This window comes from Leguminivora glycinivorella, chromosome Z (assembly GCF_023078275.1).
Source record: "Leguminivora glycinivorella isolate SPB_JAAS2020 chromosome Z, LegGlyc_1.1, whole genome shotgun sequence".
NCBI classification, from domain to species: domain Eukaryota; kingdom Metazoa; phylum Arthropoda; class Insecta; order Lepidoptera; family Tortricidae; genus Leguminivora; species Leguminivora glycinivorella.
Window position 1 is genome coordinate 53,086,605 of NC_062998.1, and position 27,783 is coordinate 53,114,387.

At 36.9% G+C, this 27,783-nt stretch overlaps 1 protein-coding gene and 1 long non-coding RNA gene across 2 annotated transcripts in view; both read right to left on the bottom strand.

Annotated features, from left to right (window-relative positions):
* The window catches only part of LOC125241875, a 108,274-nt gene that overhangs the window by 50,030 nt on the left and 30,461 nt on the right, over positions 1 to 27,783 (bottom strand). Inside the window, exon 3 of the mRNA XM_048150560.1 lies at positions 13,730 to 13,857. Within this exon, the coding sequence (XP_048006517.1) occupies positions 13,730 to 13,857 (128 nt within the window). The remainder of the gene's footprint in view (positions 1 to 13,729; positions 13,858 to 27,783) is intronic.
* On the bottom strand, positions 1,638 to 4,103 carry LOC125241876. The gene is made up of 5 exons (XR_007178784.1): positions 3,475 to 4,103; positions 3,314 to 3,397; positions 2,331 to 2,525; positions 2,042 to 2,095; positions 1,638 to 1,706 (listed from the first exon to the last, which is right to left on the bottom strand). It is a non-coding gene; the product is annotated as an uncharacterized LOC125241876 (long non-coding RNA).

A 27,783-nucleotide genomic window follows, 5' to 3' on the forward strand; every position in this document is an offset into this window, starting at 1 on the left:
TTATAATATTTTAGTAATATTAAACAGATTTCGTAAGCAATTTGGAAGAAAACTTAACATTCACTGAAGAAAATTGCAGCAAAGGACCAACTTTCGTGATGGATCACGCGAAACCTATAAGTGCTAGAACCAAAGTGTCAATAAACGATTTGTAGTAAATTTATCAAGGATTACTTTCTTCCTACACGCTTTTTCTGTATCTACAACGGTTTTGTCAGAAATCGTGAAAAACCGCATTTTCGGCTATTTAAGGGGTGAAGAGGGGTGACGCGGATGGGGAGGGTTGATGAAAAATAACTTCGGCCTGTAATGTACATATCCCAATCAAAAAAATCTTCCATTAATTATGCCAACATTTTCATACATAACTTTCCAGAAGCAACGGACTACAACGCGAGATGGGCACGCCATTTCAGTCATCAATTCTAATATTATAAATGCGAAAGGAACTCAGTCTATCTGTTAGCATTTGACGGCCTCCTAGCCTACGCCTAGTTGGTAGTGCAACTGCTTACATAGCAGGAGATTCTGGGGTCGAACCCCGGTAAGGGCATATATTTGTGCGTTTATCACAGATATTTGTTCTTGAGTAATAGATGTTTCTATGTATACAGTATACCATTGGACAAAGCCTTAAATCCACATAGGGTTATTTCTCAGAAGTGCTCTAACGCCATTATTTTTTAATTCATAAAAAGATTTTTCCAATAACTGACACAACAACAATAATCATACTGTATTAGTAGTTATTTGTTATACAAGGGGGCAAAGTTGTATTTTAATGCCGAGTGTGGAATTGGAAAACGAGCAAGTGAAAGGATTCTATAGTTGAACCACGAGCGAAGCGAGTGGTTCGAGAATTGAACTTGCGAGTTTTTTAAAACACGAGTCAACCTATAAAGGTTCCTAGTTGACTACGGAACCCTAAAAAGTACTACATCATAGTCATCCTGTCACTGCAATGTCACAGTTTCGTTTTCTTTCAACCCCTTATTTGCCAAGAGTGGCACTGCAGCTTTAGTAGTTTCATGTGTTCTGCCTACCCCTTTATGGGATACAGGCGTGATTGTATGTATGTATGTATGTATGTATCATAGTCATATATAGTATATTACCTACCTGTTAATCCCTGAACTCTCGATGGCGTTGCTGCTGGCTCGTCGCTGCCGATATTCGACGGTTGTTCATATCGGCACCGGGGACTAACTTGGCGTGCAAAGGGAGTTAACCGTCCGTCGCCGTCTTCTGCCAAATCTGACAACATACAAATATAATAAGTTTTTGGCAAAAAAATATATTTTTGGTACAAGCTCTTATCGCTGCATGACTGCACTTTTCTTACGACAGACAACTAATACTCATCGAGACAATTCTAAGAAAAATCATTTTATGACGCTATGATCCTTGGAATTTACATACAGGTCGACCTAATATAAAAGCTTGTTACTATAAAAATAAAAGCGGAAATTTTTTAGTACCTACCTATTAATAAATAAAGATGAATCCAACAAAAAGTCATCCTTGCTGTTTACAGCAGCCTAGCAGGGAACACAGTAATGAACACCACACACACACATACATGATGATGAAAGTTAAAGCGCCGCATGGGTTAAAATATATAAACATGGATATCTTACCTTGCAGTCTGTTGTCACTGTTTGTCAAGATGGGAAGCTCATCTGCTACAGTCAGTAATGAGAGGGTTCCTGTTGGCAAAAAACATTTAATTTAATATGAATTATATTTACACCCCCAGGTTAGCAATTTATTTAAACTCTAAAGTTGGCCTTAGTATGTAATACATTATAATTTATAATTAGTATAATTACAGGGTTTGACAAAAATGACTATTCACTTGTAAGCCGTTAATCAGGTATTTTGCGTGCCTGAAGAATCTATTTTATTATAGGTCAAAGGTTACCTTGCCCAATTACCTTTTTAAATGTTATGCATTTTTATGAAGCCCTACCCAAATCTAAACTTTACCAGGTAAGAGTATAATATGTGTTTATCTATTATTTATTAATTATAATTTACTTACTTTCTGCTATTGAAGCGGTTTCTTGGGCAATGTTTGGCTGAGCTTGACGACTATCTGCACAAAACATAACATATAATTTTTGAAATTAGGTACTTCGGAATTACATCATTAATATCAACTAAATTACTACATATTCATAACAGCACGGGAAGCATGGTTGCGCGATAGACGATAAAATAGCAGGCCGTCCCTATCACACTATTTGTAAGTGCGATAGGGACGGCCTGATATTTTATCGTCTATCGCGCGACCATGCTTCCCGTGCAGGTGTTTTGAATATAAAACCCACCTCCATAATCTCCTTCATTGTCAGCAGCTTGAAGTGGTTGTTTATTTCTTTTTCACTGTTCATCTTCGTCACTGCTGCTAGAAACATATCTTTTTTGCATTTTACGTTTAAGACTTGGTTCTGTTTCGGCTTCAGTCTGTAAGTCTGATGTATCCTCAACCAGTTTCAGTATTTTTTTTGCTTTCTCTAGGTCATCTTTAGGTACATGCAAATAAAAAAATACACACAATATGCAAAAATAATAAATTAACACAAAATAATGCATCCCCTAGTAAACAAGGTTATTAAGTAAACATATAGGATGGACTTGCATTAGTAGGAATAATCTGAAATTGTACGGTCAACCAATTTAATTAGTAGGTCACTTTGAATCTTTGCAGGATTCTTTAAAATGGAAACAGCTTTTACAACTTTTATGGAAGAAGCTTTTACACAGAAGGGGTCTACAGAAGAAAATCAATAATGATTAAAAAACAAATAATCGAAAAGGAAAATCTTTTATGTAGAATAATAAAACTTAAATAAATAAATATTATACGTTAGAATAGCTAGCTCAGTCTATTACTAAAAACAAACACAAATACCTAACTTTAGAGCATATGGGTGAGTCAGTGATTCTGGTACTAGAAGACCGGGTAAAGGGTAAATTTATTAATTAAAAAATGATAATTTATGTTGGGCTCCTTTTAAAAATACTAAAACGAGGCACGCCTTGGCCGAGGCAGACCTTGACCTTGGTGACATGTAACAGAATTTAGGGGAGGTGGAAGCTGCAGCTACAGGAATGGAAGCTCTTCCATCCCAGTCGCCACAGCCTCCTGTCCACCGGTTCAGGCTCGGGAAGCATCAGCTCCGCGCTACCTTTGAACGTAACCTCCAAATCGAAGAACCCTGAAATAGGTTTTAAAAGAAACAATGACCCTGAGGCTTTTACCAACCCTTGGCGAGGGTTAAAATCATGGGCGTACAAATGTGAAACATACCCAACGCAGAAAAGAAGCCGGCTTGTAGTTCCGTGCATTCATGTCAATGGAAGGGGTCCTCAAGTCATTTTATGAAAATAATGTCTGAAAATAATGGACACAAGAATTAGCACTGAACGTATTACAACAAATTTTATTCGAAGATGGGAGAAAATACTTACGATTATACGAAATAGGTACTCGCGATTTCAAATTAGCATGGCTCGATCACTGGCCCTTAAAGAATTTCTCTCTATTCAATATGGCAGCCTCGTGGACCTTCGCCAATGACAAGTGTATTACATAGATATAAAAAAACACCGATGTGTGCATGGATTAGGCCTTCAAGTTGCACTGGAGGATAGCTGGAGCAGCAGTACAAAGCATGATGGCGGCCGGGACCACGAACTGCCGAGTGATGTCCGTAGAATTTGATATTCGCATCTCCTTGGCGTAAACCACTGGTTGTTCACTAATGATACGGTTCCGCCGTCTTTTTCAGTAAATTTTATCACCGAGTACATGTTTTCGCTTTTCCATGAAACGAATAGGTGTTATTATTAATCACATAGAGCACAATCACGGAGGACGCGTACGACACAACAGGCGCCAAACGAAAAAGGAGGGAAAAACAGTGTCACTTGAAGTGACATTTCGTTACTTCCAGGGAGAGTAGAGATAAGGAGGAAAGTCTGTCGAAGTAGAACAGTCGCAAAAATGACCGGCTGAGGCATTGTAATTGCAGTTATAAATCTCTCCGCTTGGAGCGCATGTCTCGCTCAATGATCAGCGATGTGAGATGACATTAGACGTTCTTTTCTATAGGCTGATTTCGTCAGACTGAGCAAGTCAAGGTAATAGTGCGCTGGCTTCGTACGCAGATGTTCTCGGGTTCGATTCTGACAGCGATCTTTTTAGGGTTCCGTAGTCAACTAGGAACCCTTATAGTTTCGCCATGTGTGTCTGTCTGTCGTCCGTCCGTCCGTCCGTCCGTCCGTCCGTCCGTCCGTCCGTCCGTCCGCGTATAATCTCAGTAACCGTTAGCACTAGAAAGCTGAAATTTGGTACCAATATGTATATCAATCACGCCAACAAAGTGCAAAAATAAAAAAATGGAAAAAAATGTTTTATTAGGGTAACCCCCCTACATGTAAAGAGGGGGCTGATATTTTTTTCATTCCAACCCCAACGTGTGATATATTGTTGGATAGGTATTTAAAAATGAATAAGGGTTTACTACGATCGTTTTTAAATAATATTAATATTTTCGGAAATAATCGCTCTTAAAGGAAAAAAAAGTGCGTCCCCCCCCCCTCTAACTTTTGAACCATATGTTTAAAAAATATGAAAAAAATCACAAAAATAGAACTTTATAAAGACTTTCTAGGAAAATTGTTTTGAACTTGATAGGTTCAGTAGTTTTTGAGAAAAATACGGAAAACTACGGAACCCTACACTGAGCGTGGCCCGACACGGCCTCGGCCGGTTTTTACTTTTTGTTTTTTTTATGCATTAATTTTCTTTTTTGTATTTTATTTGTGTTTATTTATTGTTTTATTCATAGAAATGTTAACTTAAGCCCTTTAAGATTCTTCGGTAATGTTGTAAGCCTTGCGAATGAAATTTCGAAAAGTTATAACAAAACAAAATATTTTTGGACATTAAAAAAATAAAATAATTCAAGAAAAAAAATAGTAGAAAAAAATAAAAAACCGGCCAAGAGCGTGTCGGGCCACGCTCAGTGTAGGGTTCCGTAGTTTTCCGTATTTTTCTCAAAAACTACTAAACCGATCAAGTGCAAAACTATTTTCCTAGAAAGTCTTTATAAAGTTCTACTTTTGTGATTTTTTCATATTTTTTAAACATATGGTTCAAAAGTTAGAGGGGGGGGGGACGCACTTTTTTTTCCTTTAAGAGCGATTATTTCCGAAAATATTAATATTATCAAAAAACGATCGTAGTAAACCCTTATTCATTTTTAAATACCTATCCAACAATATATCACACGTTGGGGTTGGCATGAAAAAAATATCAGCCCCCACTTTACATGTAGGGGGGGGGGGGGGGGTACCCTAAGAAAACATTTTTTTCCATTTTTTATTTTTGCACTTTGTTGGCGTGATTGATATACATATTGGTACCAAATTTCAGATTTCTAGTACTAACGGTTACTGAGATTATCCGCGGACGGACGGACGGACGGACGGACAGACAGACAGACATGGCGAAACTATAAGGGTTCCTAGTTGACTACGGAACCCTAAAAAGGTCTCATCAGGATTTGAACCCGGGACCTCTTGTTCTGTAGGCGGGGTCACTACCGAGAAGGCAAAGAGATTGTCAAACCCTTATGCAGCAGCGATTGCAGCGCCAACTATCTTTTCTTTTATATGTGCACTTCTGATACTTAAGGCTGGGCGCACACGGAGGCGACAGTTGCACGGCGACATTTTTTGTCTCTGTCGTTACTACTTGCGTCCAAGACAGAGACAAAAAATGTCGCCGTGCAACTGTCGCCTCCGTGTGCGCCCAGCCTAAAGCTTTCGCTCCTTATATTTCTAATCTCCATAGTTACTTCAATCAAATCAAACTGACAAAATGCGTTTCGTTCCAATATATTTTCTAAGCTTCTTTTTAAAAAATGGCGTTTTTAAGTTTATTTTGATGTTATTGATTAAAAAACCTTTAATAATTTACCTTATAGATATTACTTCAAAGACTTATATTGACCGGGATATAGACCGTGATTACCTTTTTGATTTTTGTCGAGCTCCCGATATTTCGACGCAGTTGCATGCATCATGATCACGGAAAACATTGCATGCATCATGATCGGGGTTTTCCGTGATCATGATGCATGCAACTGCGTCGAAATATCGGGAGCTCGACAAAAATCAAAAAGGTAATCACGGTCTATATCCCGGTCAATATAAGTCTAATGAAAATAACCGTGAATCATTCAAAACTCTTATTACTTCAAAGTTACCTAAAAAGACTAAAATTTTTTTTTTTTACTTTATTAATGATTTACAACAAATGATTGACAAATTGATATCAAGAAACGAAACGCGTTATTTTTTTTAAGTCGCATCATGTCGCATCCATTGATAGAATAAGGTCGCATCAGTAGAAAAAGGCAAAAAAATTGAAAAATGTAGGCGCAAAGGGATAATAATTATCCCTTCGCGACAAGATTTGCTTGACCATCTATTTATCCGGAGTCCGAAAATCCGGATAATTCGCTGATTTTGCGATCCGTTTCTAAATCCGGATTTTAAAACCGAAATCCGGATTTTCGAATTTTTACTTTTACGTCGCAATTTCAACCGAAATAAAGGACACAAGTTATGTTTACTAGCAGAAACGTCTGCAATCGATGCCACTAAGCTTAGAATAAATTTAAAAGTGGAAAATGTGAGTTCAAGTCTCACCCAAGGCAGACATTTTCCACTTTTAAATTTATTCTAAGACAAGTGTTTATGTACGTGGAATCCAATGTATAAGCAACTGTAAATAAAAAAAAACATCCGTTTACACGTCATCAGATGTCTTGAGAATGCAGGCAAATTTAAGTTTAAATAGTATACGAAAAATGTCCATAAATACAGGGTGTAATGTGATTCCTGGTATCTATAATACTTATGTAAACCACTTTGTATACCATGGTTTGCAATAAATGCTTATATTATTAGTAGACGAACCAAACATCCTATTGTTAATGAATTATATTAAGTAGAATTACAATCATAACCACATAACAACACTGTCATCAAAGTTGGTTATATGTTAGAACTGATGCACTTCAATACATACTATAATAATTATGCTGTCAAAGTCGATTAGGCTAAGTTTGAACTGCGACCTCAACAAAACTTGTTCAATGTTAATGTAGAAATTTGACTAAATTGGCATATTTATAAGATAAATGAATAATACTAAATGGCTTGCTGCCTTCATATTCGGAAACACTATTACTGTCGTAAAACATATTTTATAATATGCTTTTCATCACACTCTCTCGAAAACGGTGTTATTACATTATGATACTTAATGAACTATTTTACCGCCCTGGGGCGGTAAAGTGAATACCAGGGTGGGACCTTCCACGACCTGTCAAAAATTACAAGATGGCGGACGAATGTTCAAAATGTCAGCGTAGATATTTCAATACAATAGTTTAAAATTTGGTTATTACTTCGCGAGTGTGATGAAAAACGTTGTGTATATCACGGGCGGCTGAAGGCTTCACTTTCCGCCCTCAATCTTAATACACAATGTACGATTATTCAATGCGTATTGTTAATTACAGCAATATAGATAGATTGTGCAAAAATGACGTCTCAATAGTAAAATAACGGCAAAATACGAGAAATTGTCACGTTGGAAACGACAGGCTAAATATACACGATGTGTTAGTGTTACTCGTTTAAGTCCTGATTTAGTTTAAAACTGAGTGAAAGTCGTAATTCAATTCCTCACGTTGGAAACGACAGGCTAAATATACACGATGTGTTAGTGTTACTCGTTTAAGTCCTGATTTAGTTTAAAACTGAGTGAAAGTCGTAATTCAATTCCGCGCTCTTAACCACTTAAATCAATATTTTCCTGGTTCTGTTGTAATGCTGTGCCTAAGAACGTAGAATTGACTCTACACTTGACGCGCTAATATTTTTATGATTTCGTTGTTTACTGGATGTATATAATCCTGAATGTAAAAAAAAACTTTACCTCGTTAATAGAATGATTAACTGCCCACGTACGTAGCTTATATAATCAGTAAAAACCGGCCAAGAGCGTGTCGGGCCACGCTCAGTGTAGGGTTTCGTAGTTTTCCGTATTTTTCTCAAAAACTACTGAACCTATCAAGTTCAAAATAATTTTCCTAGAAAGTCTTTATAAAGTTCTACTTTTGTGATTTTTGTCATATTTTTTAAACATATGGTTCAAAAGTTAGAGGGGGGGGACGCACTTTTTTTTTCATTTAAGAGCGATTATTTCCGAAAATATTAATATTATCAAAAAACGATCTAAGTAAACCGTTATTCATTTTTAAATACCTATCCAACAATATATCACATGTTGGGGTTGGAATGAAAAAAAATATCAGCCCCACTTTACATGTAGGTTCCCTAATAAAACATTTTTTTCATTTTTTATTTACTGTTTACTTCTTAAACTCTTGAATTTTGCTTTATTTACGGTGGTAACTAAAAAACCTAAAAATCCGGATTTAATCCGGAATCCGGATTTTTCCTACAAATAATCCGAAAATCCGGATTTCCCAACATATAAGCGGATTTGCAATCGCTATTCACTATGATATGAATTAGTCTGAGTAAAGGAAAAGTATAAGATAACTAACTATAGTTTTGTGAAAGGTCTGTCTCATTTCAAATTTAGACAGAGAGAATATAGTCATACTAGTTATGAAAAAAGCTGCACTTTGAAATGGAAGCAAGCCGCTTTGCATGGTGATAGTAGACATCAAAGTAAACGATTTTTTCCGAGGATATCGAAATTTCATCCTTTAGGAAGCCGAGCGTAGCGAGGTGTTTTATGAAAATGAAAAAAATATATTTTTTTATTGTATCGTCCGATTTTGACAAAACGTATCTCAAATTCGAACAATGCAAGCAGAGACAAGTTACCAAGTTTGACAAGTTAAAATCGAGAACGAAACGCAGCGATGACGGATTGTCTCAGAGCGTAAACGGAATGTCGCTGTCAGTGTCAAATCGATCAGTTGTCAATTTATCAGATAAACTTACTTCCGTGAGATAAACAACTCACTGCGTGTGAGTTTTCGGTTCTGGAAAAAGGTCTCTTATGAGGACATTATCGTCAGTGTGGAAGATTGTCTGGTGAAGAACAATGTAGGCAAGGAAGAGTTAGAGGCTATACGCCAGGATGTCTCGTCTTTGTTACGGAGAGCGAATTCCCCAAGAACAAATTTACCTAGGGATGAATTTGTCGCTTTAAAAAAATTGGATGAGGATCCGGACATAACTGTTCTTCGAGCTGACAAGGGTAATGCGGCCGTTGTACTTAATATTTCAGATTACAACGAGAAGATAAGGAATCTTTTGGCGGATACATCAACATACAAACATCTAAAGAGGGACCCAACTACGAAGATCCTGAAAACCACGACACGACACGACAAAGACTGCATTGAAATTGTCAAAAAGAGGTTGAGAGAGCAGAACATGTCTGAGAACTACGCCAAGTTGGTGGAACATTGCCTCACATCGGGCTACTTGCTATGGAACGGTGAATTCTCGTCGCCGACATCTTCATGGAGGATTTCAAGGAGAGAGCGCTCTCATTGGCTGCCGTCCAGCTGAAGATATATAAAAGATACGTAGATGACACTTTTACTATACTTCCTAAAAGTAATGTTTCAACTTTCTTAGACCATTTAAATTCTATCCATAGTAAAATACAATTTACTATGGAGTTGGAAAAAGAGTGTTCTCTTCCCTTCTTGGATGTTCTCATTTTGAGGAATCCTGATAATAGCTTAGGTCGCACTGTGTATAGAAAACCTACTCATACTGATAGGTACTTAAATGGCAAATCCCACCACCATCCCAGTCAACTAGCTACTGTAGGCAAATCTTTGTTTCAGAGAGCCCAAAGGATATGTGACGACCAGCATTTGGCAGCGGAGCTTCGACATGCCAGGCAGGCGCTGTTGGCGAACGAGCTCAAGATACCGCGTGTCAAGCAGAAGGCCCGCTTGAAGATCCCTACAGTCAAGCGCCGGCCTGCTATTCTGCCTTTTGTTAGAGGGGTCATGGATAGGATCAGCCACATCTTGAAACGGGCTTCTATTAAAACTTATTTCAAGCCTATGAAGAAGATGTCCCAATTCCTGAGGCCTGTGAAATGTCAAACTCCTCTATAAAATGCGGGAGTGTAAAGACTAGACTGTGAGTGCGGCCTGTCATATGTGGGACAGACGAAATGAAGTATTTCCACACGGGTGAAGGAATACATAGCGGATGTCAAGCACCATCGACAAAGGTCTGCAGTCTCTGAACATGTCATGGATAAAGTCAATCATGCTATAAAGTTTGACAAGCCTCTGGTTCTTGCTAAGGAGAAGCGATATATACCCAGAAATATCCTAACTTTAATAGAGAAGATGGCTTTACTTTACCACCGGCTTGGGATCCAGTAGTACATCTGATAATGGAACTAGCATGACGAAGGCTGTGAGGCATTTGTGTTGTATGGTGTTGGACATTTGCAGTTTGTTCTTTGTCAATTTTGTGTAGATTAATTGGTTAATTATTTTTTAACATAGTAATGGTAATTTTCTGAATATTGTATAACTAGCTTTATTAATAGTCTTTGAACCTGCCTTAGAAATCTATATTATTTATGGTCATGGTTCGTTAATATTTCTTGTATGTGGGTAGCTTTTGCACATTGTAATTTTTCTTCAGTCACCCGTTGACCACGAACGCTGTAAAGAGTTCGAAACGTCGGGATGTATTCTAAATTCATTATACGCGATTTAATACGTTTCCATAGTTTTATTTTATATTTTCGTATCACACTGAATAACTGCAAATAACGGTAGAAATAATGTACAATAATGTCGAGAAGTAAGTTTTTAATATTAAAGACAAATAAATTCATGATTATAAACTAAAAACCGAATCGAAATCGGATCAGTAGTTTTTAAGATACAAGTTGCCAAATTTGGCTTATTTTGTTTATATACATTTTTTAATTTTTTTCTTTTTTTTGTGAGATTTTTTCTTCTATTTTTTTTAAGTTACATCATCGATTTAAACTTCCGGTAGTTTAGATCGATGCGTTACATCAATAAATCTCTTTCAACTGACATACTTTTTGTCAAAATCAGATGATCCAATTAAAAAAAAATATTTTGTTTTTTGTAACAGACCTCGCTACGCTCGGCTTTCTAAGGGATGAAATTTTTATATCCTTGGACTAATAATACTATGTTTGACTTACACTAGTACTAGCACCCTAAAATAAAGGATGCCTATCCACTCAATTGCTGGTTTGCAACCGTTAATAGTGTCGATTTGCAACCCCAAATAGACGTCAGTGAAACGTCCATTTTTAACCGCCGCCCAAATCTCTCTTCTCTTTTCTCTCGGTTCTGTGACTAAAACGGTACATCCTGATAGTGACCCCAAAAAGACGACAGTAAAACGTCGTATTTGTGACCAAAAAGGTACGTCCTGGTAGTGACCCAAAATAGACGTTAGCGAAACGCCATGTTTCTAACCAAACAGGTACGTCCTGATAGTGACCCCAATTAGACGTTAGTGAAACGTCAACTTTGTGACTAAAATGGTACGTCCTGATAGTGACCGCAAATAGACGTCAGTAAAACGTCGTATTTATGACCAAAAAGGTACGTCCTGATAGTGACCCCAATTAGACGTCAGTAGAACGTCGTATTAGTGACCAAAAAGGTACATCCTGATAGTGACCCCAATGAGACGTCAGTAAAACGGCGTATTTGTGACCAAAAAGGTACGTCCTGATAGTGACCCCAATCACACGTCAGTAGAACGTCGTATTTGTGACCAAAAAGGCACGTCCTGATAGTGACCCCAAAGAGACGTCAGTAAAACGTCATATTTGTGACCAAAAAGGTACGTCCTGATAGTGACCCCAATTAGACGTCAGTAGAACGTCGTATTAGTGACCAAAAAGGTACATCCTGATAGTGACCCCAATGAGACGTCAGTAAAACGGCGTATTTGTGACCAAAAAGGTACGTCCTGATAGTGACCCCAATTAGACGTCAGTAGAACGTCGTATTTGTGACCAAAAAGGTACGTCCTGATAGTTACCCCAAATAGACGTCAGTAGAACGTCGTATTAGTGACCAAAAAGGTACGTCCTGATAGTGACCCTAATGAGACGTCAGTAAAACGTCATATTTGTGACCAAAAAGGTACGTCCTGATAGTGACCCCAATTACACGTCAGTAGAACGTCGTATTTGTGACCAAAAAGGTACGTCCTGATAGTGACCCCAATAAGACGTCAGTAAAACGTCGTATTTGTGACCAAAAAGGTACGTCCTGATAGTGACCCCAATGAGACGTCAGTAAAACGTCGTATTTGTGACCAAAAAGGTACGTCCTGATAGTGACCCCAATTAGACGTCAGTAGAACGTCGTATTAGTGACCAAAAAGGTACGTCCTGATAGTGACCCCAAAACGTAGGCAACCCTATCGTCAGACGCTGCGCACGTGCGGCTCCTTTCTTTGTTAGAATTTTGTAGGCATTTAAAAAAGCGGCATTTCGTGAACATCAAAGCAGTGGGCCTTCTGTACTTGTACTATTATATATTCTGTGGTATTATTAAGCTATAATATAATTTATTGAAATGAATATCCATAGAGTACCTTAGTCTGTTAATATTTTTTGATGAATACATTTGCATGTTAAATTGTATCTTGTTATTTAATGCATGGTTAATTATAAGATGTAATGTTTTGAAAAGAAGTGGCCCGCCGAGTTTCTTGCCAGTCCCATAGTGGATACCCCCCTCCAACTGAGGGGGGACTGAAATCTTCTCGAGGCTGAGGCGTAGGGTTAGAGCCGGCGTAGCTTTATTTGACGTTCATATGCGCATTGTAATATGTCTACTTGAAAAATAAATGTTTTATTTTCATTTTTTCATCATTACAAAAACGTAATAAAGTACGAAGAAACAATTATACACGGTGCTCGTGAGCATTGCGAGAGATTTTAAGAGCATATTCCTGATCAAATTTTAAGACTAAAATGTCATATATACTTTTCTGGATTTAGCCTATAATCCTCTTTCTCAATTTCGCCTATATTCCTTTTATAATCTGATGAGGAATACACTGTTAAAATCTTTCGGTTTCCTCATGTTACACCATGAGGAAAGTAGAATAATCTTAGCTATTTACTTGTCTCGTCAGCGCGCTGTGGCTCATTTCTCAAAACTGAAAGTTGCAAGTTACAAGCGGAAATCTCTTTTCAACTTGTCATATACCACTTGTAAATTGTAACTTGTAGCTTCGAGAAATGGGCCCCAGATGTCAGGGTTGTAGGCGGTCGTGCTGCCGCCCAGCGCCCTCTGTGTGACGCCCGAGTCTTCAGTGGACGTTTGCATGCTTGCCCGCTGCCATGTTGTTAAAATCTTTTGGGTTCATGTTACACACCGTGTATATTAAGTAAATAGTTTTAACTTACGAAAAGAAATTGATTCCAAGGTTTTATGGAGATTTTAATTAGTAACTCGTTCATCACATCACAATCCAAGTGACGCTATCGATCCGTCCGCTTAAATCCAAGATGGCGCATGCCGTCTAGAGATTTGGGCATGCTCGAATAATAGTGTTGTGCCATTGACTCATTGTTTTCTTATTATAATGTATATTAAATAAGTGGTATTTAGCTATTTACTTGTTTCGTCAGCGTGCAGGTCTCAGGGTTGTAGGCGGACGAAGTGCTGCCATCCAGCGCTCTCTGTGGGACGCCCGAGTCTTCAGTGGACACTTGCATAGGCGCTTTGCCTGCTGCCACGTTGAGAACTGGAAGAAAAGTGGGGATTAGTAAGGGCTTGTATGCTGCTTTTTGTCTCTTTCTAACGCGAGCGAAGCCGCGGGAAAAATCTAGTATTTAATAAATAATAAGAGCAGGTTACGAACTGCATTTAGAATATTCTAATATTCATAAATTCCGTTCTTTTTGTGACTAATGACTTTTTTGTCATCTAAATTCACGTTGACTGTACCAGTTACTAGTTCACCAGTGGCCCTATTCAACCTGTTAGCATGACATGTCCAATTAGAGCCCGATCTCTAATCGGTCCCGTTGTGCCACCGGGTCAATAACCTCTTATCTGTCCTATAAAACGCCCACACCACTACAAAGGCCTTAACTGCACGGGTAACTGTTTCGATATAGAACTTTGTAGCAATAGTATTGGTGTAGAATGGAATGAAAGCTTTAGTGTTTGTTATGATTTGTGAATTAGACAGTGTATGAGATTGCAGGCACCTGTATTAAAAACAGAGTATACCTTTTTGGGTTCTGTGCTTTATTAAAGAAGAAACAAGGAATCCTTATAGGATCCGTAAAGTTGTCGCGATTTAACTCACTCTCGTTAGCAATATCATAGATTAAATATAAGAAGATCATACCATCCCATACATTAAAATGCGACCGCCTAAGAACGCGCATACACTACACCACACATAGATGGCGCCACAAAAAAATGTCTTGTAGCTTTCGATTATACTTGTAGATGCCGTTAAGTGTCACTTTTAACATAGATTTATGGCTCGAAACTGACACTTAACGCGAATCTACAAATAATCGATGGCAAAAAGGCATTTTATGAGGCGCCATCTATGTGTGGTGTAGTGTATGCGCGTTCTTAGGCGGTCGCTTTTTAATGTATGGGATGGTATGATCTTCTTATTTATTATCTATGGTATGACACATTTCGCTCGGCAGCATACAAAATAAAGCTCTCGCTATACTTGCGCATCCAAGTTACTTACATTAGAAATACTATAAAAACAGGAATTCAAAAAGCTACCTTAGCTACCCTGAGCCTCATCATCAAACATATGGAGATGAAGAGAAGCTTTTGAATAGCTGAAGGATTTTAAGATCATAGAGGGTATTTGCACAAAAAATAACCTAACCACAAAATTAAAATTTTGAAAAAACCCCCGACCGCGACCTAGTGGACCGATTTTCATGAAACATGGCGAAGAATACTCCCGACTACCTCAGCTTGCAAACAAAAAAAAACTAAATCTAAATCGGTTCATCCGTTCGGGAGCTACGATGCCACAGACAGACACATACACACAGACAGACAGACAAACAGACAGACACGTCAAACTTATAACACCCCGTCGTTTTTGCATCGGGTGTTAAAAACATGAGTCGAAGTGTATCCATAAGGGCCACCGCAGAAAGATAAGATACCATGAAACAATCAAATAAAAAATTGCTAAAACATACATACATACATACAGATGTGCATAGACAGTAAAGTGTAAGAAAAACAATTTGCTAGGAACCATCAAGAAAAATTTACGGTCGCCTAGATGTCGCTATACCTTTTGTTGATATTGTATTTGACAATTTTAAGACAAATTAAGTTAACAAAACAGTTCTTGCCAAAACGGAGGTTCAAAAGTTATAATCCTGTGTCGAGAGATGGCAGTCTATGCACTGTGACTGCACATTTTACTTTAAAAGTAATATATATCCTCGTCCTGCCAGCTTGAGACATTGAAATTTAAACCAAAGATTTTCCTTTGTACCACGATTTAGGTAAAACATAAGAAAATAATGATATTTTTGGCCCATCCAGGCTAATTCATTCCAAAAAATTTAATATGTGCTTTATAAATCACATTGGGCAGGACGAGGTTAAATTCGATCCTTTTTGCCAAGATGAGGTACCAGTGAACTATGTATGCTGTGTGTATTTATAATAAGCTGCCCGACACAGTCACCTCAGCTACTTCTTTCTCTGGCTTTAAGTCAAAACTGAAACGTTGGCTTCTTGAGCACACGTTCTATAGTTATGAAGATTTTTTTAATATTTAATAACCTAATAAAGTATATATTAACCCATTTACAGTTAATAACTAAATTGTATAATGTTTATTATGTGACATGTTATATTATGAATATAATAAAGAATATGGATATAAAATAAACAAGCCTCAGCTAGTTAGTGCTACAGTCGTGCTCATAGCCAATAGGTTAATTTACCAGCTGTTCTGAGACTCACATATAAACACCTCAATCTACCAAATCTGAAATAAATTCGTCAAAACCATCATCTTAAGTTAGCGTAAATAAACTGAGATTACTTTTAACACGTACAAAAAATAACTATAAAACTTTACTAACAAAGTTCAAAATTATGTGACAATTTCGGCAACTAAGTATGTAGGCTAATGTATCCGATTTGAAAGCCAGAAAGGTCTGCTGCGCCTTGTAATTTCTTTGCACTTAAGACTTTTTAGTGGTAATTTTTAAAAGGTTAGATATACTTTTACTTTCAAAATGTTTTCCTTTTTAAAAAGGGGTTTATTGTCATAAAAGAACTGTACAGAGATCTGAATGGCTCTTTTATTTATTATAAAAATGAAAGTTACTATGGGAACGTTCTAGACTACACACATGATAAAGGTTTTCTTTTTCTTTTTATGTCTGAACGCAGGAATTGCTATTGTAGTGTAAGAAAAGAAAATATACACAATAAAAAGTTATATAATTATAGGCATTGACAAATCTTGTGCAAACGTTTTTAAAGTGACCGTCAATACAACTTAAATAAAATAAACATTAAATTATAAATACATAACAGAAGCGCTGGCAGCCTAGCGGTAAGTACGTGCGACTTTCGTTCCGGAGGTCGCGGGTTCGAACCCCGGCTCGCACCAATGAGTTTTTCGAAATTTATGTGCGTAAAGTCATTTGATATTTGCCAGTCGCTTTTCGGTGAAGGAAAACATCGTGAGGAAACCGGACTAATTTCCAATAAGGTCTAGTTTACCCTTCGGGTTGGAAGGTCAGATGGCAGTCGCTTTCGTAAAAAACTAGTGCCTACAACAAAATCTACGGATTAGTTGTCAAAGCGGACCCCAGGCTTCCATGAGCCGTGGCAAAAACGCCGGGATAACGCAAGGAGGATGATGATGATAACATAGCAAACGAAATAATACTGTGTAACCTTTTTAAAGTGAGTAAAAAAAAATCCTCAAGTGTTGGTACAGCCAGCTGCAGAGAAAAGGAGACCCCCTGCCATACAAATTTCTATGCTCTACTCTTATAAATTGGTTATAAGAAAACTTAATTGTGGTATTTCAAGACAGGTTCTATTGCTAACCCATCTATCCTAACTTACTTCCACCTATCTTAATCAAAGGGGTGAATGGTGATTCTCTATGTCATAATATTAAAAATACACTGACAAATGTCACTCAATGGTTAAATGATAATAATCTTAATGTAAACTTGCAAAAAACGCAGCTGATCCAATTTCAAACATATAAAAGTAAACCACTTGAGATTACTACAGACTTTAATAGCGTGCAACTTAAGGAAACTGATGCTGCAGTTTTCTTAGGTCTACGTATTGACAAATATTGCAATTGGAAAGCCCATATTAACCACTTATGTAATAAGCTAGATCGTTTTGTGTATGTTTTGTGGCGTCTACGTTCTATTGTATCTGAAGCGGCAGCAACCGCTGCCTTTCACGGCTATGTATCTTCACAAATTCGTTACGGCTTAATAATATGGGGCAACTCAACCGAAGCAGATAGAGTTTTTATAGCGCAAAAAAAATGTGTTAGATCCCTGTGCGGAGCCCACTATCTAGACAGCTGCAGGCCATTATTTAAAAGAAAAAAGATTTTGCCGTTACCATCCTTGTATATGTATGAAATGTGTAAATTTGTGAAAAATAACATAGAACTGTTTAAAGAAAAAGGCAATGGAAAGCGCCACAAATACGACTTAGAGATACCAACGCAGCAAAGGCTAAAACTGTTCCAAAATAACTGCTATTGCATGGCTATAAAATTGTATAATTCAATTCCTGTGGACATAAGAATATTAGAAGGTAAGGCTTTTAGGAAAAAATTGTACAGTTTGCTATTAGAACATTGTTTCTATAATATAAATGATATAATACGACATCTTAAAATAAATAGTCTCTATAGATAACGAATTTTGTAAATTGACATTAGCTTTTCAAAATTTTTTTTTCTTTACTCATAATATAATCCATTCTTCTTTATTTTGTGATGTAAGTGTATTTTATTTGTAAAGAGTCTTATAAGAGCTGTATCGAGTTGTAACTTTGATTAATGACATTATTTTCTTTATTTTATTTTTATTATACATGCAAACATTTTATTTATTTTGTTAGTAGTAGTATGATTAGAAGAATTTGACATTTGGTTTTTTTTTTCCGACCATCTTCTGTACTATATTTGTAATTTAATGTAATCAATATTTGAATGCTGAAAATTCAGCCAAACATGTAAAGATCTCGAATGTACATATTAACATCTTTATATCACTCGTGTTTCATCAAATAAAGAATTATCTTATCTTATCTTATCTTATCTTATCATCTCCCGCACATGTGTAATCGGGACCAAGGCTTTATAATTCACTTCCGTCTAAATTAAAGGACTCGAAAAGTGACTCAATTTTTAAAAAAGACCTTAAACTATTACTCATTAGACATGCTTGCTACTCGATTGAGGAATTTATGTGTATAATAACTACCAAAGATCGTTGACCCAAAATAGCACTAAAAAAAAAAGAGCTAATAATTAGTGTTATATTAATGATATTTAAATTTTAATTGTGTAAATTATTGTAAATTTTGTATATTATTTTTAACCGACTTCAAAAAAGGAGGAGGTTCTCAATTCGACTGAATTTTTTATTTTTTTTTTTTTATTTTTTTTTTGTATGTATGTTACTCGATATCTCCGAGAATCGTGGACCGATTTTCAAAATTTTTTTTTTGATCGAACCGGTATAACCCCGAGATGGTCCCATTGGCACCAAGTCAGGGTCTGATGATGGGATCCTGGAGAAATCGAGGGAACTCTTCAAATGTTATAGGCACATGTAATGTTTTTAGTCTATTTTTCAAAGGTACACCAGTATTTACGTCTGATGGTAATAATTTTATGTGGCTGAGCTGATGATGGAAGGTCAACTCCTCAATGGTTAGGAGTTAAAGGATAATTCTTTCACTACTGTACACGTATTCGGACTGATACATATATTATCACTAGGAACCACTAAAAATCAACTGAGCTGATGATGGAAGGTCAACTCCTCAATGGTTAGGAGTTAAAGGATAATTCTTTCACTACTGTACATGTATTCGGACTGATACATATAATATCACTAGGAACCACTAAAAATCAACAAATAAATAAACTTTTTAACAAAAATTAAAACCGCCTTCAAAAATAAGCGCGTTACAAAACACGGAGAAACTAAAAAGCCAAAAATAATAAACCTTTCAATTCAGATTTCTTATCGTATTGCAATAAGCTAAACATCCAAATTATAAACAAATCAATTATTTTTGGAGTCGGTACCAGCCTGTGTATGGTTGGGTGGGGCAAACAGGCAATAGCAAGGCGACGAACAGGTCTGGTACCGACTACAAAAATAATTGATTTGTTTATAATTTGGATGTTTAGCTTATTGCAATACGATAAGAAATCTGAATTGAAAGGTTTATTATTTTTGGCTTTTTAGTTTCTCCGTGTTTTGTAACGCGCTTATTTTTGAAGGCGGTTTTTTGACTTGTAAAATGTACTTTTATTTTATCAATAAATTCTGTATTCTGTATTCTACATGTCAACTAAATATCCGACTTCTACGACACCCACAAAATGAAAGGGGGTGGTAAAATTCTTAACCCGTCACTACGCGGGGCTAAAATTTATATTTTAAAGTTTTAAGGTCAAATAACAATAGCCTGGTAAAACAGAGGCCGTCTCGCTAGAATTACAATGTCAATGTCATTGTCGAGTTATCAAACAATGACAAGTTTACAATGACCTTAGTGGTCATTGATGACTGAGAATAGAATAGAAATTAATGATGATGCCCAATGGGGAAAGTATGTAACTGTCAAATATTTTATAGGTGACGCAGGTTTTATTTGGACCAAAAAGATATAAATATTTGGCACTATTTTTAAGTTGTATAAGTTTCATAGGAATTATATAAAAATAAGTCGACATTGCGAACACAATAATATCAATGATATATGATAAAAATTCAGGTGATAATTATTCTTCGTAATGTTAATAATAAATGTTACACCTCGAAGGCCGCAAAAATATCTGAAACGATCGTATTTGTAGAGCAAGAAGAGCGTGTCATATTTTTTTTGTTTCCGATGATTGTAAATATGGAAAAATAAATAAATTACATTATCCAGTCGAAGTGCCTGACTTGATCGTCACAGGTGACGGCTACATTCCCCATCACGCAGTATTAAGGCCTGGCAATACAACGTCCCGCATTAGAGTTGTATTCGACGCAAGTACCAAAAACTATTCTGATCGGTCACTCAACGATAATCTTTCAGGCATCAAATTGATAGTTTACAAGACCTATTTGCTTTCGTTTGATAGATTATAGATGGTCAAATAAATCTTGTCACTAGAAGAAGGTGCAAAAGTCAAATTTTCTAAGGGACAAACCTTCACCAGTCAACCCTTTATTTTTAAATTTGTTGCCACGTTTCAATCATAAGATTTGCTTGACGGTCAAGTTAATATAAATACTGAGTTTACATTATTGTGAGTTAACATTGCGAAAAAATTTATGAATTTCTGGTTCTATAGTCATCTAGTCGTTCATTCATCGTTTTACAAATTACAATAGGCTACTTGCCTCCTAGTCAAATCAGCTTCTTTTTAAGAACTGTCAAAACGAATTTGAACGACTCGCTAATATGGAATTAATATAAAATCGAATTGAGTGACGTCACGGTCAATTCAGTTACTTTATATATTTCTACCTGACTTATTAAATAGAAATTAGATTTAAAAATAACTTCTGTCCATGTTTTTCTTATAATCATCTGATGCTTTATTTCGTGCGTGGTATAAAATATTTTATTTTAAGTTCCCTATACGTTACACAATATCCCTAAACGTCACGTTAAATGTATGTACTTTTTATTCTAGTCTTCTAGTAATTCTTCGCTTGGAGGCGCTGTTCACTTTCTCCATGCAATGTTCTTTACCGCTTCATTAAGACGATAGTGGAGGGGTCAATTCTCCATACAAACGCTCTCGACTATTTCCTCCCTGGTTTTTGACGATGGAGCAATGATTTTTTTAACAAAGATTTTTACAATTTTTATATGTGTCGGACCGTTTTGATTTTTTTGTTATTCCTATTTTTAAAGACGCTAGAGCCCATCAAAAATTTCCAAAAACGGATTTATTGATTATGGTGCAAAAAAAGTGTGGTATTCAAAATTGGTAACAATTAGCCAAAAAAACTAAACGGTCCGACACAGATTATTTCATTGTTATTCAGATTCTCAAATTTCGTTACAATTGATTAAGTTTTGAAGAAGGAAACAGTCGAGAGCGGAACCTCGATTTTAAAGATTTTTTCGCAATATCTTTTAACTGAGTTGTTCTGTAGGGACAATTTTTTTTTCGATAAATCTAGTTAATAACACTAGTATATTTAACTAAAATTCCCAAATTGAAAGGGGGGCTCCTTTCCATTTTAGCATTTTCGCTCATGTAGCCTCTTACCCCCTTATTCATAAACGTATTCTAAAGTTATCAAGCCGATAAAGTTCGTTTGGTTCCTTCGTTGGAGATTACGTCAAGTATGCAGAACTTGAAGCTGCGTACTCACCTAGGGTTGACACTTCTCGTCCTTTTCTATCACACTAATACGTCGGAAAGGGACAAACGAACTTTATCCGCTTGAAACTTTAGAGTACCTTTATGAATAAGGGGGTTAATGTGTAAGTTAGCTGCATTGTGAATCTAAACATCATATTTCTTCTTAGACACGGAATAATGAATGAGAAGTCCCGGTGGTTCCTTCGTTGGAATTACGTCAGGTATGCGAAGTCATTGAAGCTGCGTACTACGACTCGCCTAGGGTTGACACTTCTCGGACAGAGCTGACGAATTATTTCAACGTGAATTGTTTTTACCTTACTGAACCACGATTCTTTTGGTATTGCTATAACTGACAGTGACACTTCATAAAAAGGTTAGTTTAGTATAGTAATCGTGAAAGTTTAAAACAGTATCTTAGTTACAACTAGGGAACAAATCAAATTATATTTTTGATTGTTCTTTTTCAAGTAGTCACACTACTATATATAAATTATAATACTACGCATGGGCGGGCGCGGGCGGGTGGTCTAGTGGTAATGACGTTAGCCGCGTAAGCTGAAGACCCGGTTCGATTCCCGGCTCGTGGGCCTTGTCGTTTTTTCTTTCGTGTATGATATCTATTCCAATTTATAGTATCTTAGTTCCTACACGCGGGATAATGAATGAGAAGTCCCGGTGGTTCCTTCGTTGGAATTACGTCAGGTATGCGAAGCCATTGAAGCTGCGTACTACGACTCGCCTAGGGTTGGCACTTCTCGGACGAAGCTAAAGAAATATTTCAATGTGAATTATTTTTTTATAATAGCAGTGTGCAGTTGAATATTGCAAATTTGCAACGGGCAAAAAAATGTCTGACAATACTTTTTACGAAAGTTTAGGAAGACAAGCGTTTTATGAACACAATTGGCTGGTCAGCCTTACATTTTTCTGCCGCCTTTTTTTCGTGCAAGAATTTGGTTAACCGTCTATGTAAATATATAAGTAATATTCTTCGCCTCGGCTAATCTATGGCCATTAGGAAACCCATTAATAGTAACCTAGCTTTTCTCCGCGCCTTCACTCGCGTTAGAAAGAGACAAAAAGTAGCCTATTCTCCATTCCTTCAACTATCTCCACTTAAAAAATCACGTCAATTCGTCGCTCCGCTTTGCCGTGAAAGACGGACAAACAAACCGACACACACACTTTCCCATTTATAATATTATAGTATAGTATGGATAAAAAATATATATCATCGAGGTAGAAAAGATATTGACGGGCACAATGACAACACGTTTTTTTTTTTGCGAATTATAAACGCGTAGCAACCCTACGAGTAACGGGGCCAGTAAGTGTGCCAGTGCCAGCACTTGTCGTTAACGGCCCGCCCGCGTGTCATCGACTCGCGCCGCAATGGGGTTAACCTGCGACTGCTAAACTGCCTTTTAGGGGTCCGTGCACACTGGTAACACCTTTTAGGATCCCGTACACAAGTTGAAATAATTGTTTTACTGTTACGTGATGATACGAGTATGTAAAACCTGGCCACGTAGCCAAATGCACAAACGCTCACGATAATAAGTTATCGTAGCTATCTCTATCGCTCTTCCGCACAGGCGCGATAGACGCAATCGGCGTCTGGCGTCAATGTTTGTCATTCGGCTACGCCGGCTGACCATTAATTTATATATTGATAAGCGCCATGTTGCGGAATTTCAGTAGAACTAATTTTTTCATATTATCTTGATATTATTTTGAAATGTGGAAACACATTGTATGATTTTTCGGTTCAACCCTAATAGTGTTGTGTTTTGTGTCATTGGAATTTCAGTTCTTAGAAATGTTTTTTATTAACTTTGTTCTTGATTACAAAATCGTAAAGTTAAATTTATTTTTTATTTTTGATCTTTTGGGATATGTGTATTTTGACAATTTCATTTTATTAAAAAGCAAACAGGAATAAATCTACACACGGAATTTATATAAACTGTATGAGTATGACCTACTTGACGACTTCACCAAACATGTTTCTCTAACTCTAAAAAACATTCAGTTCTCTAAAAAATAGACCGACAGAAGTTTTCTTTCCATTTATTTTACTATGGATTTCATACGTGCGTATGATGTTAATACTACAAGCTCGTATCACGAACCCAATCTATTTTGGACTTTGTCTACTTGCAAGTAAGGTTGCCTTTTGGTTGCGTTGCATTCGGTTGCTATTCTGTACACATTTTATTGAGAACGCTATTACGTCTATTAAATAAATGGGTTTTAGTACGTGCTTCTTCATTTACAATACTTACTCTTATTATTATGTGTAATTCTATTTTATATTTAGCCATTAAGGTGTCGTTTTGATTTATTTTAATGATAGCTGTCATTTTAACTGTATTTTTTTCGCCATGGCATTTCTTTTAATGTATTTTCATAGGCAGATGTCAGGTAGGTAATTTTAATTTGACTATAATAAAAATAAATTGTAGGGCAATTATGTATTGAGGACAAAATATACACATAACGCTATTTCATTTTACATATATATCCAAAACTTTATGACAGACTTTTTTTTTAATATCATATCAATTTATTCAATTGTATCTCATCTACTAAAATATTACATTTCATAGTCCAAGACAAATAAAATGTAATTTTATGTTATACACTAGTTCACAAAGTAAATGAAATGTATCATGTTTAGACTTTAGAGGGCCATAATTAAGTACTGAAATACGTCGTACGATACACGAGCAAAGAGGTACTTAATTCGTAACTCGTATCGCATTCCCCCTTTTCCGCACTTGTATCGTTATGTAAGTACTTTAAAACATCCATAACCCAGGTTTGTGTCAAGTTCAATATCGACGAGGCTAGGCGGCCATCATTATTTATTTTATTCTAACTTGATATCCAGTTAGTCTGATTAAGATAAACCTGTCGCTAGTTTGAAAATGTCAGACGAATATTTTAAGTAAATTGGATTATTATAAGTCTTATTAAATACAAATATTCGGAGCTGGTAACATCGTTTTCTTATATGTGGAACAAAAATCATACGGACTTCATAACCTTCATGATTTATACAGGGTATCCCTAAAATCTAACAAGATCCAACAACCGAAAAATTCGGCAAAAAAAACACATTTCAGCCGGACAGTTTCCTGACTTACAACTTCAGCACAGTATAATAAAGAGTACTATCGTACAGTATGGCCACTCCCGCTCCCCGCTGAAAGTGCCGCCCACCCCCTCTCGGTTACCTCACAGTCACCGCCTGTCAAAAACGCGAACAGTCCACCTGTCATATCTCATTCATACAAGCATAGTACGCGTTCACCTACACTAGCTTCGAATGTGTGCTAGGAACGCGCCTCTTTCATTGCATAATATTTGATCGCCCAGTCTCCGAGATGTGACTTCAGTATAACGGCCTTTTTTTTTTTCAATGTTGTCCACCCCACTTTTTTTGTAACATGGGTATACTTTACGCGATTCATGCTCAGAATCGCGAGGTCTTTCGATCCTGATAAAGAGAAGGAGGAGAAAAAAAAATGTCCCAAGATTTCCATATATTTTTCAGACCTTCCATTCCGTTACCGCCATACAAAATGTATGAAAAAATGGTAACGGAATGGGAAAAAACCTTGGGACACTTTTTTTCTCCTATTAAGATTGAAAGAGCTCTCTATTTTGAGTGGAAACCACATAAAAATTTCCAAATCCAAAAAAAAGTGGGGTGGACACTGAAAAAAATGGCCCATAAAGACAGTATAAATAAATAGATAACAATTCGAGGTTATGTTTATACTTTTATCAAAACGCGCACAATATCTAGAGAGATTTTACTTTCTCTGAACTCGGTAAAGAGCGGAGGGTCCCATCCCACGGCTCTCTCGATTGTCAGCCGCTTTCCTTTAAGAGCGCTTTCAAAAAATCTGCTTGCTCGCATTTCGACGCCGGCGGCGCTGGCGTGCGCCTGTGTGCAGACGCACACTATAACCAGAAGCATAACGATTGTAGCCTGCGGTACAGACATAGCGTGCGATCCTCTTCGAACCAACCTTACGTGCGGCTAGAGCGAAAGGGATAGCATTAATGGTCGGTACCGCCACGCCGTCAGTAGCGTTGCGGACTAACCATTATTGATACTTGCGTAAAAACACCACCATATATATTACATATTTATTTACATACATGATTTCGTGCATAAATACTTGACCTTTTAGTTTAATTATTAAACTTATCAGTTTTTTTTATTAAAACGTGTGTAGCCTTGGAAGAAATAAATTAAAAAACTTTTATAATATAATAAATTGTGTATATAATATTGTCTTCTGTCACTGCGATAGTTACTCATGAAATAAATTTATGGAATCAGATTATATCGCGTATAATGAATATAATCCGTTTTCTTAGTTTTATTTCATTTTGTATATGATATGTTTTCTAGGTTCTTTTCGGTGAAGGAAAACATCGTGAGGAAACCGGACTTATTCCAATAAGGTCTAGTTTACCTTTTGGGTTGAATGAAAGGTCAGATGGCAGTCGCTTTCGTAAAAACTAGTGCCTACGCCAAATCTTGGGATTAGTTGTCAAAGTGGACCGCAGGCTCCCATGAGCCGTGGCAAATGCCGGGATAACGCAAGGAAGATGATGATGTTTTCTAGGTACATATATATAATGGAACTAAGATCGGTTTTCTTTAATTTTAAGTAGTTTTTTTATATTTAAAATGTGTTTTTAGGGTTTCGTAGTCAACTAGGAACCCTTATAGTTTCGCCATGTCTGTCTGTCTGTCCCTCCGTCCGTCCGTCCGTCCGCGGATAATCTCAGTGACCGTTAGAACTAGAGAGCTGAAATTTGGTACCAATATGTATATCAGTCACGCCGACAAAGTGCAAAAATAAAAAGTGGAAAAAATGTTTTATTAGGGTACCCCCCCTACACGTAAAGTAGGGAGTGATTTTTTTTTTCATTTCAACCCTAACGTATGATTTATTGTTGGATAGGTATTTAAAAATGAATTACTGTAATCGTTTTTTGATAATATTAATATTTTCGGGAATAATCGCTCCTAAAGAAAAAAAAGTGTCCCCCCCCTCTAACTTTTTAACCATATATTTAAAAAATATTTAAAAATCACAAAAGTAGAACTTTATAAACTTTCTAGGAAAACTGTTTTGAACTTGATAGGTTCTGTAGTTTTTGAAAAATATGGAAAACTACGGAAGAGCCGAGCGGCTATTTACCAACGCGGCTTTAAAAACCGGCCGTGAGCGCGTCGGGCCACGCTCAGTGTAGGCACTGAGCGTGACCCGACACGCTCTCGGCCGGTTTTTAAATATTATGTTGTTTTAATTGCATGGAGCACAGGAAGGTCCACATCTATGTATTAGTTTTTTGTAAGGAAATACAACTCTACGCTACGCCTACCTGCTTTATAAAAGAGTGATTACCATCTCTTGTCAAAGATCTTGTTGAGACGAATCAAACGAACCCAAACACAGAAGAGTTTCAAGACCTGGTTGTTGAATACTCTTGACTACCTTCCGGCTTCACCATCAGATCCTGGGTACCATCTCTTGTCAAAGATCTTATTGAGACGAACCAAACGAGCCCAAACACGGAGTGGTTTCAAGACCTGGTTGATGAATTCTCTTGACTACCTTCCAGCTTCATCACCAGATCCTGGGTACCATCTCTTGTCAAAGATCTTGTTGAGACGAACCAAACGAGCCCAAACACGAAATGGTTTCAAGACCTGGTTGATGAGAACTCATGACTACCTTCCGGCTTCATCATCAGATCCTGGATACCATCACCTCTTGTCAAAGATCTTGTTGAGGCAAATCAAACGAGCCCAAATACGAAATGGTTTCAAGACCTGGTTGATGAGAACTCATGACTACCTTCCGGCTTCATCATCAGATCCTGGGTACCATCACCTCTTGTCAAAGATCTTGTTGAGGCGAATCAAACGAGCCCAAACACGAATTGGTTTCAAGGCCTGGTTGATGAGAACTCATGACTACCATCTGACTTCATCATCAGATCCTGAGTACCATCTATTGTCAAAGA